At 37.4% G+C, this 13,484-nt stretch overlaps 1 protein-coding gene across 4 annotated transcripts in view; it reads right to left on the reverse strand.

Moving 5' to 3' along the window:
• Nucleotides 1–12,542, reverse strand: part of LOC114369849 (protein MON2 homolog) — a 32,271-nt gene extending 19,729 nt beyond the window's left edge. For 3 of the 4 annotated variants that reach the window (XM_028327115.1, XM_028327114.1, XM_028327113.1), the window contains exons 1-17: nt 12,336–12,542; nt 11,660–11,845; nt 11,329–11,418; nt 7,279–7,352; nt 6,951–7,106; nt 6,539–6,659; nt 6,278–6,333; nt 5,931–5,985; nt 5,764–5,820; nt 5,549–5,650; nt 5,173–5,253; nt 5,019–5,071; nt 2,508–2,577; nt 2,190–2,253; nt 807–955; nt 577–704; nt 62–119 (exon numbers count right to left, since the gene is read on the reverse strand). In XM_028327115.1, the coding sequence (XP_028182916.1) occupies nt 62–119; nt 577–704; nt 807–955; nt 2,190–2,253; nt 2,508–2,577; nt 5,019–5,071; nt 5,173–5,253; nt 5,549–5,650; nt 5,764–5,820; nt 5,931–5,985; nt 6,278–6,333; nt 6,539–6,659; nt 6,951–7,106; nt 7,279–7,352; nt 11,329–11,418; nt 11,660–11,845; nt 12,336–12,440 (1,605 nt within the window). In that variant the 5' untranslated portion in view covers nt 12,441–12,542. Of the gene's footprint in view, nt 1–61; nt 120–576; nt 705–806; nt 956–2,189; nt 2,254–2,507; nt 2,578–5,018; nt 5,072–5,172; nt 5,254–5,548; nt 5,651–5,763; nt 5,821–5,930; nt 5,986–6,277; nt 6,334–6,538; nt 6,660–6,950; nt 7,107–7,278; nt 7,353–11,328; nt 11,419–11,659; nt 11,846–12,335 lie in introns of those variants that run through there. The other variant, XM_028327116.1, reaches the window with a different exon arrangement.
• Nucleotides 12,543–13,484: the final 942 nt, after the last annotated feature.

Below are 13,484 nucleotides of genomic sequence, written 5' to 3' on the forward strand. Positions count from 1 at the left end.
TTTCAAATGTCACGGTCAAATAAAATAAAATAAAAAGGAGTTAAAGGCCAAGCTGAGTTACCTGAGTAAATGCCTGGTATCCCTTTAATATTTCCAACACAATGGCCTCTCCTTGTGACCTTCAAATTAACCGCAAGTCAAATGTTAAGGAATATATTGAAAACATTTTTTTTTTATCAGCAAAAGTAAGTATGTATATTGCTTTAGTTCCAGAGGTACTGAAAAGTACATTATAAGTTAATTGGTATTTGGTTCAAAAGCAGACTTAAAGAAGTCAGGATGTGAACCAAATTCTGAGGAATATATTGAAAACATAACAAACAACATAGGGTTAATTAAGATTAATTGAAACCAGCATGGTATAAAATAAATCTTAGATCACTGAACAACATTTTATTGGATGAATTACTCGTAAAATCCAGTAGATTATTAAAGCCCACCACCATGCTGTTCAAACTCAATTTCAGATGAATCGCAAAGAAGTTTAGGCTCTTGTATGACTGAATACTAGCATAATACCAACCATGCTTATTCGTGTTTAATTGTTTATTTATAAGTGTATGTAGAAAAACAAACCTTGATAGAATAAGGGATAATGCATCAAGTATCGTCAACCACAGTGAGTCAACCATTGAGATGCAGAGAACTGCAGTTTTACCAGTCCATTTCACAGGTGGGTCATTATCACATCTAGGGGACTCAAGCTGAATGGACATAGAGAAAGCAGACCATTAAGCAGCATAACCAAAAGAAAATACAAAATGGAAATGGAAATGGAAAAACAACAGAGAGAATATAGAAATTACCTCTCCAACATCTATGGCTGCATCTGTTAAAGTTGCAACAGTGAAGACAACCCCTAATAGGCCTTCAACTGCCAAAGTTATGGCATGTGCTTCACTGGCAACCAAAACTGCAGCATTAGATGCATCATTATCTAGACTCCATTCAATACCTGCAGGAGGAATAACATCTCATTCTTGAGTCATTTAAATACCACCAAGTCCCATATCACTGCTAAACTTAAATAACCACAAAGATTAACTATTAAGTAAAGACAAGACTTCTGGTAACTTTCAAGAAGGTTTAGTAATAGCACAGAAGTATATTACAAACTATCAACCTTATCAGATATACTATGGCATACACATTAATATTTCTTTTATGGTGACTTTGAAGATCAATTCTAATTAACATCAAGGAAAATTTGAGGGTTAGTAAAAAAAATAGCCTGATTAACATCAATAGGCATTTCTCTCTTGTTTTCCTTCTTGGGAGCCACCTCCGTCATGGAGGAGCCTTGCCATGGGAAAAAGAATGGAGGTGTTGACCAGCAAGGGAGCCCCATTGATGCCATGAACCTATGGAGTTGTGGGGTGTAAAAGAAAATAAAACTTATTAATAGTAGCAGTTAAAAACCGCCACCATGTTAAAAGCACTTATTTTAAATGTGTTTAGTAGTGATCAAAATTGGCAGAAAGTGTTAGCACTGTTTGGGATTTAACAAAGATATGATGAAAGGACAACATTCGCAACATTTTGAAAAGTGGGAGGCAAAAAAAAGTTGGTGGCAAAATGTGCAATTAAGCCCTTTTGTTTAGGAGAATTTTTTTTCCTCATCACTCTTCACAATTCTTTCTCTTAGTAAACTTGTACATTTACACGAAAATAATTTCAGCAAATTAAACTTGCCTAAAGGCATCTAGATGTGATCTCTGAATCATTAGGTCGAATAGGTGCTGGTAGTTTGATTAATTTTTCAAAAAAAAAATCAAAAGAATGGAAAGAGAATACAGAAATAGAGGAAAGAGAATCATCTTTGAAGATGCCAAACAATAAACAATACAGGGCAGAAAATATACAACACCAGCACATAAGAGCTATCAGCTAAAATGTGTTTAAGATATGAGAAACCACAACTCTAAAATAAAATAAAACCTAAGGAGCAGAAAAATCTAAGAGTTGGCATAATATCTTGCAAGCATTTTATGGAAACAGGAAATGATTTTAACAAAGTATCAACCAAAATAACGAGATAAACCTATCAATGGGATTGGTTTCAGACTTCCTACTCTGAGTTCAATATGAAACACTAGCTAAATAAGGGCATCAAAACAAATATTTGACTTTGAAAAAGAGATATAGATATCAAAATTGTTCTTCTTTAACCTAAACACGAAAATTAATACCTTTGGCTTTGCTACTAAACATTCCAGCAACAGCTGCCAGGCTCTCCTCACTTGATTCTTGAACCTACAGAATCATTTAAAGTCTCTTCTAACCATAAAATTTATAGACAAAAGACAGAAACCCCCACCCCAAGTATATGCATGCTATGTAACAGCTGGAAGAAAAGATACATTAATTAAAGTCAACTGAAGAAAGTGGCAATATTCAAAGTAAAACACAGTTATACCATTCAATTTTTTCTTTATAATTTGTACCATGACCAAAAACATGACTCAGAAGTCAGAAATGAATGGAAGCATATGCAGTTAAAATCATACCTGTACATTTGAAACAACCCTAGCAAGAGCTTTGACCATTCCCTCCACAACATTTGTATTCTTGGGGTGCCTATGATGCCAATAGATACCAGCAATGAATACATAATATTGAACTTAGGTGATTTTCTTGCAATCCATATATCTATATTACACTAAAATTTGTCAAATACTACAATTATAAACACAGTAAGCATGGCTTCATCAATGCAAAATTAGTAATTGAAAAGGTTTGGATATGGTACCAAACTTCAACACATTTGCACTGGACCACATGGCCAGGACTAACTCGAAATTTCAGGACAACTCGTGTAAGAAAACACAATTAAAGATTTACTAATGCCGTAGTACTGATTACTCAATATATTATAATCCTATCTGGAAGTTTCATATGACTAAAGATTCCTATATCCATCTTTCACTAATAAATTCTTGATAAGTGATGAACTGCCAACCACTGGGCCTCCAATTTGGCATTTTGCGCTTACCGTAGAAGGAATAAAGGGAGGGTCAGGGTAGAAATGGTAATGAGTTGAATGGCAGAGGAAGATTCTGTTGTGAAGGGCCAGAGGGTCTAACCGAATGCACACATGGCAGTGAGGTACTGGAACCATGGATTGGAATATGAGGGGTTGGGAGGGGAACATTGGAGCATCTGGGTGGCTTAAGCCATTCAGGCAGATGTAGAACATTGCTTCTCTGATTTTCTTCTTTCTCAATTCCATATTTGCCTCTTTATTTTCTGTTTCCTTTCATTTCTGATTAATACCAGAACCTATCAACATTGTCGGATTGTTTCATCAAGACAACAGCTACATAGTAGGCAAAAAGAGGGGGGCGGGGGGATGGGGTTGATGGTCACATGCATGGAAAGTCCTTAAATGACCAATTAATCTTATTTTCTACTGGTCAAAAATCAAAACTTATGTTCATTGGAAACTAAAAAGCAATCTTGGGCTAGTTTGTTTAAACTTAAAAAATAAATTTAAAAATTTGCTTCTTAAAAAAAGCATAGAACTGTTTTTTTTAAGTATATTAGACAAATACATAAAAAAGAAAAACTGCTTATTTTATTAAGAAAAACACTTTAAAAAATAATCTTAAACAAATGGACCCCTTATACCATCTGGAAGGTTAAGGAATAATTTAATATTTTCAAGTATACTAGAGGCAACAAAAAATCAATTAGTCTCCAGTCTGGGATTAAAAACTACTCACTGAAGAGAAAATTCTGTCTTACCAAATACCAACCAGAGAAAACTCTTTGAAAGTCCCAAAAATACCTCAATTGTTATTCTGTAACAAAAAACTGAATCTTATTTTATGTTTCTTCATGCATTCAATATGACATGGTCCAATTCTTACAGTCAAACAGAACAAAAGAACTTAAATTAGTATACCAAAGAATCATATATTTCAGCCCATTTATCTTTTTTCAAAGATATAGCAATTTTATTTGAGAGAAAAGAGAGTTTGAATATCCAGATTCCAGAGGATACAGTAAACAATGATAGCAGCAGCAGCAGCAACAACAACAACAACAACAATAACAATAATATAGCATGTAGCCAGGCTGCCCAACCTCTCTGCATGTCAGAAATTGTAACTCCCTTAAAACATCCAATCATTCCCATGGGTAGAAGTAGAACACCAAACAAAAGCCAGACATATAATCTATCCCATAATGCCATAACAAGCATAGGGGCAAAGAGACAACCATAAAGACTGGACCCAAGCATTCAACTCCAGCCACATGCACCAAAGAATTGCATAAACAGCACTTTGCCATGAAAGGCTTCACAATGTGCATACCCTCATCTATGGCTTACACCCTTTTACTAAAGCTCTATCAGTTTTAACACAAACATGATGGGTATAGTTGTATTGTAAATTTTCCAAAGAATCCCTAATTCTATATAAATCTACTACAACAACTAAGCCTTTATCACTTGGTGGGATTGGCTACATAGATCACATACCACCATAGATCACTTGGGGTATAGGTGTATTTTTAATCCTATCTTGTCATGTGAACCCAGTCATCCATCGTAACATTCTCATTTCTACAAAATTAATAAGCTAACTTTTTCGTTGGCTCTTCAACACCCAACATTGTCCCACATATAATATTACAGATCCTATAATTGTGTTGTAAATTTTTGTCCCATATATCACTACAGGTCTTATATAACTGTGCAGTAAACTTTTCCATTAAGCTTGAGTGTTACTTTTCTATCACATATCACGCTCAAATCAATTTTCCATTACTTCCATCTTGCTTGAATCTTGTGGTTGACATCACTCTTTATGTCCCTATTAATTCTATATAAATCTAATTCATTAAAATTTTCAATGGGACCAATAAGCAACAACGTTTAAGGTATCTGGGCGATGCTCATAAGACACACATACTAGTTGGTAAGAGCACAATAGTTATAAGGCATGCCAATATACCAATGGTTCCTGGCATTATGCACATCATCATTAAATTAAGAAGAAAAAAATTGAACTTACATATCAAAATTTTGGAAAAGAATCCGCAATGTCCGTGCCTCAACACAAAACCCCTACAAACCACCATTTCTGGTTGTTAGGTTAAAGACATACTGAGTAAATCAACAACTCACGAAAGAAAAATAAAAAGAATAATACAACATAACTACATTACCCTCAAAATCTCAAGAACAAGAATGCGATGCCATAATGGCAAATCAAGAAAAGTAACCTTCAGTAACATACTAAGAAAAACCTGAAAATTAGAAGAAAAATTTAGCATCTGCCAATTTTGTTGAGATGCAACAAAATTATAAAAGGGAACTGACACCAAAGATCAACATTAGGATGGTATCTTAGATTATTGACAAAGAATTAGCTCTCAGTTGGGAAGCAGTCTTTGCATGCATTATGCTTATTCTACATTACACCATACAATTACCAAATTTATCCCTCTCACTCAACCCAAAAGGGAAATCTGCACTGTCCATTTCCATAACTTAATTGGCATGAGCTGAGTGCCTAGATGGAAAAGGAAATAGGAAACTTACCTCACATTCAGTTATAAGGGAAGAACTGTAAAGTCTTATAATATGAGCAACTGAACGCAAGACCAAACGACGAAAGCTAGGTTCACCAGTTTCTCCTTCAAGCTAATTAACATATTAAAGAATTATGAAAGTATAATATTGCACTTCAAAAACAGGGAGAAGGAATCTCTGGTGAAACACCAGTGTCATACTACATGTTTCAGGGAATTAATTACCTCAGCATTGGTACGAAGTGAAGTCATAAGAAGTGAACAAATTTGCCGTCGTAAAGCCTGACATTTTGAACAAATATATCAAGATAAAAGAACAAAAGATATGCTGGTATAGTACGATTCAAGTAAAAACCAGCAACAGCATTCAGAATTACAATAGACATATTGACCTGTTCATAGGGTAACAATGTTCTGAAGACAGCCACATAATTGGACAAAATGAACCTGTAAAACATGTTTGGAATATTATGATGAAGATTGAAGAGCATTGCAAACTCATGCAATTTCAGTAGAACAATTAAATAGAATTCACCATACTGGTGAAGCCAATTCAAAAGCATGGGATGATCTAATTTGTAGAATATATATGTCAATGTCCTTCACTTAAATGACATTTTAGCTTAAGAGAAAAAAGAATAAATCACCAACTACAGGTATCCCAATCAAATATCTGATTGCAAAGAATCTGCAAAATGACATGAACTAGTAAACCACACATTGCAAAAATATTTCTTACTCAAGAATATCAAGTGCAAATGTCCTCTGAAGAATATTGACGCGTAACCAAATTGCCTGTAGAATAGATGGAGGTTAATGTCATCCAGTAAGAAATGGCATTTAATGAATATCAGAATCACCATTAATGATGTGAATAAAAAAAAACGAGAGCACCTAATGGGTTTCTAGATACCAGAAATTCCAACAAAATGGATTTTTTTTTTTTTTTTGAACTGCCCAACAAATAGTTCCAAATAAATAGTTCCAAATAAGCACATACAGATCCACCTGCGGCAAGAGATGTCAGGTCTTCAAGCAAGCGCAGTCCAAGTTTTCCAGTTTCAGTTAAAGTCTCCCTCATCACAGGGGGTCTTCCAGAAACGGACTCATGATCTAATGATCTGTGCATGATTATAAACACCATGAAAAAGTCATCATAATGGAATTGTAAACATCATGATCTAATGATCATAAACGTAAGTTCAAATCCTGAGAATTAAGAAGTCAACTTGAGGGGAGTTATAAGGTGGTCTGGTGGTTGGGGGGAGGGGCATAAGGGATAGAGTGATAAGGAGGTCTTGGGTTCGAATCCCCCCACTACCATAACATGTTAACTACTAACATTTGCCGATAAAAAACCAACTTGAGACAAAAGCATTAAGCAAGTTTCTATTAACAGGGGGGGAACATACTCAGACAAATTGATGCTACGGTTAACATCACCAGTAACTGAATTTGTCCGAGAGAGCTGACCTCCAAAACCAAATTTGCCAGTTGGAAGAGACTCAGCCAAAACTACACGATCAAAAATCAAGGCCACTGCTTGCCTGAAGGTAGCTGCTGCAGTACTGCAAAATAATTGCATAAGAACACATACAGATACAACAACAAAGCCTTATCCCACTAGGTGAGGTCGGCTAGATATATACATCACTAGGTGAGGTTAGCTGAATCACAATACACACACACGCACACACAGAGAGAGAGAGACAGACAGACAGACAGACAAAGAGATCTTACTTCCGCACACTATCAGAAGATCGAGTGTTTTCAAGAAGCCTGAGACAGATGCCAAGAGCTTGAGACATGGTATCCTGAAATTAACAACATACAATTATAACAAGTCAGACACATATTCAAAGTTAATTCCAGTCTATTTATCTTTCAGAAAAAAAAAAATTTGAAATTGAAATTGAACAGCACTAAGACAGCAATATAATAAAGCCACCCTCCCTGTCATTTTCTTTCAGTATTCACATAACAAATGGGGCAATTTGGCAGGAAGCTGCACCACATAGTGTGTCCAACCCCCAATTTCTCAAAAGACCCAAGTGTATAAAAAATCTAACTTTAAAATCAAACTATCCATCTTTTGATAATGATGTAATATCATCATACTTTGTCTTTCTATTGACAGAAGCATACAGAATCAACACGAAAAAAAAAAAACAATTGATTACCATTTAGCCAACGGCTTAAATTGGGCAATTTCCGCAATAAATCTATTTTGATCATATTTCTGGTCCAGTCCTATCAGATTATAGCTAAGAATTTGTCCTTGGGATTGGGACAGGAGTTTGAAGATGCAATTTCCACTGCTAAAATGTGGCTTTAAGTGGCAGACAGTCTCTACCTGTGGCCCAAATTGCTATAGCCACTATAAATAATGGAATAGTATTTGAGTTGTATTTAGAGAAGGCACGTGATAGTGTAAGTGATAGCAACATGGCCCAATCATCACAGCCCAAGAGGAATACAAGGAGACCTCTCCACCTAAAGGACTTTGTCTGATTATGAAGGATTCGGCATTTAGTCAATTGAGCAGAATGACATGTCCTTAGTTTGTTACAACTACCAGTAGTAGCTAATATTCTCACAATCCTGAGTAGTAGCTAATATTCTCACAATCCTGAATAACTGTTATATTCCAATTCTGTTACTGATAGTGCAAATAGCCAATCATTTGGCCTTTGTACTTGTTTAAATATCACAATGAAGAGTAATGAAAGATAGTCAAGTATTTTTCCTCAATACTATTCTTTAGATTAGCTTGTTATCCTTAACAGTAGTATGGAAACCTAACAACTAGTCCAACCTGCCCACCATGACTGAACACAATACCAAAAAAACCACCACCGACCACCTTAAGGACGCCATCCTCTGCCTCGCCCATAGCCTCAACACCCTCACCAACCACCTCTCCGAATTTTCCCAGAAAGTTGAATCCATCTTGGATCGCCTTTCTACCATCAGTGTCACCTCCCCCACCCCATAGCGTAGCACTCCTTTCACCCCTCGTCCACCCTTTAAATTGGAAGTTCCCTATTTCGATGGCCATGACCCACTCAGTTGGATTTCAAAATCAACCAAGTCTTTGATTACCAAGGAACCCCCGACAATGATGTATCACCGTCGCATCCTTTTACATGGACGGTCCGACATTAAGCTGGTACCAGTGGATATACCACAACGGGTTCACCACGTCCTAGCCTACACTGTTACAAGGTCTGGAATCCTATTTTGCGCCCTCTTACTATGATGATCCACAAGGGGTGTTGTTCAAATTGATTCAACGCGGCATTGTCAACAAGTACTTGACTGAATTCGAGTGCCTGGCAAATCGCATCGTAGGCCTTGCTCCCATATTTCTAATGAGTTGCTTCACTTTCGACTTCACTTCCAAGATTTGACGCGAGGTTCAGGCACTGCAACCGAGTCTCTCCCTCAGGCTATAGCCTTAGCCAAGCTCCAAGAAGACAAGCTCAACGATCATCAACATCCCGTCCGCAACATGTCTTTGTTTTCATCCCCAACTCCGACTACCGTTAGTCCTCATTCGCCCTCTCCCTTGACGTCGAAGGTAGGCTTCAAACACCTTTCGTCAACGGAAATTACATCTCGTCACGAGCAGGGTTTATGCTACCACTACAACAAGAAATGGATTGTAGGGCATCGCTGTAAGGGCCACATTCTGCTCCTTATAGCTGATGATGATGATGGCCTTGAAACCCCAAGTGCCCTGATTCTGCTACTATTGAAACCACCCCTAACGAGGAGGCCTTGCCCACTCCACAAATCAGCATGAATGCCATGTTCGGCATGCCAACACTGGAGATGTTCCGCTTATATGGACAGATTGACGGCCACCGCATCACTATTCTGGTAGACGGCGGTAGTACCCACAATTTCATCCAAACGCAGGTTACCAAGTTCTTGAATCTCCCACTCCTCTCCACCTTCGCCTTACCCGTCAAGGTAGGTAATGGGTCTGTCTTACATTGCACTCATCTCTGTCCACAGAGTCCTCTTCTTCAGTCCCAAAGCTTTTCCATCGACCTCCCTATGAGGTGACTTTTGGCAAACCCCCTCCATCCATTCCACACTATTTGCTGGTTTCTTCTCTGATGGAGGCCGTCGACCACTCTACTCTCTACTCGTGAGGCGATTTGTGACCGTTTGAAGCGGAAATTATCCAAAGCACAGACTACCATGAAGCACTTTGCCGATAGCAAACGACGGGATGTGCAGCATAATGATGGTGACTGGGTTTATGTGAAACTCAAACCGTATCGCCAACTCTCAGTTGTTGGTGCTTATCATAAGCTTTCTAAACGATTTTATGGTCCTTTTCCAATTATGGAGAGTGTTGATGTTGTGCCCTACCACCTTCAACTTCCGGCTTCATCAGAGATTCATCCCGTTTTCCACTGTTCGCTGTTGAAACCTCACCACAGGGACATTCCCACTAAGACTGCCACCTTACCATCTAAAGCAAGGGACCATCACCCCATAATCGAACCCCTGACCTTGTTGGATTGGAAACTGGACCACTCCACTTCACCCCTTGACCAAACAGGTCTTGGTCCAATGGCTCGGTTTACAACCTGAAGATGCCACCTAGGAGGCTTGGGATGATTTATGCATTGTGAATCACCTTGAGGACAAGGTGTTTCCTCCAGAGGTGGGTATTGATAGCAACATGGCCCAATCATCACAGCCCAAGAGGAATACAAGGAGACCTCTCCATCTACAGGACTTTGTCTGATTATGAAGGATTCGGCATTTAGTCAATTGAGCAGAATGACGTGTCCTTAGTTTGTTACAACTACCAGTAGTAGCTAATATTCTCACAATCCTGAATAACTGTTATATTCCAATTCTGCTACTGATAGTGCGAATAGCCAATCATTTGGCCTTTGTACTTGTTTAAATATCACAATGATGAGTAATGAAAGACAGTCAAGTATTTTTCCTCAATAGTATTCTTTAGATTAGCTTGTTATCCTTACCAGTAGTATAGAAACCTAACAGTAAGTCAGTGGTTTTAGAATATAATAATGAACCACAAAGGTTTTCAACTTTTTCACATGCAAAATATACAATCTTCAGGGTCATTCCTGGAAACATTTTAGAGAGTCACAATCCTACAAGCCATATTTTAGTTCCTTCTAAGGTGAAGATAACCTATAAGGAAAAAGTTGTTGTCTAGCCCACAATACTTACTAGATTTAACGCCAATGATCTATCAAATGCATGGAGACCACATAAAACCCTGTCCCAACATTTGTCTGGTATGGTTCTAGATTTTAGAAGCAAGCAACTACTTGTGTTAATATGATGAATTGGCTTAGCAGTTTTGGAACCAACTCTTTGCTGTTTCTGGATTCTGGAAGCTTTGGGATACCTTAGGAGGCTTACTGCCCAACATCAAGGTTTTGGAAAAGGCAAGGACTAAAAAAGGCTTTAGCAGCTGTGCTTGTTTTACTGGTGGTTGTCATCTTTGGTAGAAGTATAGTGCTATAATTTTTTTTGAAACAATGTTCTCATCCATTATATCCTGTAAGATAGATTCCTGTTTTCGATCTCCTTAGACCTTACAGATCAAAGCCAACAAGTCCATGTCACACTATATAATCATTATTTAGGTCTATTACATCTTACATTCAATAAGATCAATATATTATATTTAACAGAGTACAGTCAGCTTACCAGACAACTTCCAGGTCCAGCTAAAATACAGTTTATATACTGTAAACAATAACACACATAGTTCGTGTAGATGAAACTTACCTCGTTTTCAGGGTGCAAACGTGATTGAAATATTATTGATATTGTTTGAAGGGTCTTGAGCTGAACACCCTCATCCACCATTTCAGCATGCTGCACAGGCCAGGGGACAAGAAAGAGAAAGATGGGTAGGTTATTGATGCATGAGTTAGCCTTCCCACTAGAATGAAACTAAAACATAATGTACTAGCTCTTGCATAAATCTAAAAAATTAAACCTAAACATAGAATTGAAGTAACAAGATTTGAAAGTCTCTATAACCAAATATAGTAAGGTCCAGCTGAATGTTTTTAAACCATCATATTTTCTAGCTGAACTGGTTATCTAAGCTTACATCTTTCAGTGTAGATAAAATCTCCGTCAGAGCGGATGGAGAAACAGCATCATGAGATATCAGTTTCTGCAGACACGAAAGTCCAATAATGCTAAGCTTCACCGTCCGCACCTCGCACGCCATCAAAAAGATTCGTAATATGTCATCATTGTGTGCAATTTCACTAGGACTTGACAATGTACGAAGCTGCAAGTGAATAATAAGAAGTGTAAAGAGTTTATAGTTGCCATTCTTTTATCTAGAAGATAAAATGAACAAAACGCACATACAAGTATCCTTCTAAAATTGCTTATTATCAGTATCGTTACACTTCTACATCTAACAGAATCAATTCACAACAGCGTCAAAGAATTTTCCGCCGCACACGCTTCCTTAGACATTGATCCGAGCATCAGTCAAAATTAAAAAACTTTGTACCCCATTGCCCAGAGGCTCTTCGCTATGCGAAGGTATGGGGGAGGGATATTGAGATTACTTCAAACTAACTCCAACAGTTCAATCCAGTTACGCCATTTCAATAGTTGCGATGATCTACTAGCCTGTTACTGGAAATTGAAATCCATAGTCTCATTTTTCTTCCTTCCTTTAAAATCAGTTCCTATTTGCATAATCGAATCGCAATGCAACAGAATCTCGGAGGTGACAAAGAGCTAAAACCAGAATCAAAGATACTAACCTTGAGGATGGCGTGCTCTGCGCCGTCTTTAACAGCGGGATAGCGACGGCGAGCTTCGGCGGAGAGAGCGCGAAGGTCGGATTCCAAGACCGCCATGAAAGCCATCTCGGAATTGAGTCGATGGAGTGTGAAGACTCTTGTCACTCACTGTAATCGGTTGTTGTGAAGTTTCACCACACGGGGACGTAGATCTTGTGCTCGGGAGAGCCGCATAGATCCGCTACGCTTGAAAGACATGGATCGATGGAAAGACAAGGAGCTTTGGGCTAAGACATGTTCGAAGCCCGTTAAGGTTGTTGCTTCCTGCACCACACGTTTCACTACCTGTACTCCCACAATTTTAATATTCCCACATTTCCCTTCCCATATTGTGACTTCTTTCACCTTTTTTCCTCCAAAAGAAAAATGTTACATGAACACCCAATATGTTATTTGATACCTAGAGAGAGGGAGAAAAATATAGGTATGATAGAATTTTTAATGTGATAGAAAGAGAGAAATAGACAAAAATAAAAGGTGTTTAAAATAAAGAGGTGTTTGTGTACCATCACTCTTCCCCCAAATTTCCCTACTACGAAAAGGAAAAAGTTTAATGAACACCCCAAACCCCTATGCAACACCTAGAAAGAAAGAAAAAAGTATAGGTATGAATGTGTTAATATTGTCATGAGAAGATAGAAATAGAGAAAAAATGAGAAGTGTTGATAGAGTATTTAAAATAATGAAATATTTGTATATCATTACTCCTGAAAAAATACTCATATCAATTAATACCCTCATATAATCAATATACTAAATATAGGTGTTTACATTAACTATTTGAGTAGTTAGTAATTACTTGTTGCACAACAAATGCCATTATTTAGCATGTAAGAATGAAATACAATTCTCTCTTATCAAGCTTGTAACAACTAACAAGTCACTAATATAGGACTGTATGGTTAAAGATGGTTTAAAGGAATTAATTAATATTACATATACCAACAAAAAGCATTTATTTTTTGATAATCTATCACTTAGCAACTTCATAATTAAGCGTGTTTGATTTTGAGTAGTTATGTGATGGGTGACCTTCTAAAAAGTTTTTCATAAAGCGTGTGACTGAGAATAAAGTATCCTAAAAAGTCTTGTGTTGATTTGTAGGGATAG

Source organism: Glycine soja, chromosome 10, assembly GCF_004193775.1.
Source record: "Glycine soja cultivar W05 chromosome 10, ASM419377v2, whole genome shotgun sequence".
In the NCBI taxonomy this organism is placed as follows: domain Eukaryota; kingdom Viridiplantae; phylum Streptophyta; class Magnoliopsida; order Fabales; family Fabaceae; genus Glycine; species Glycine soja.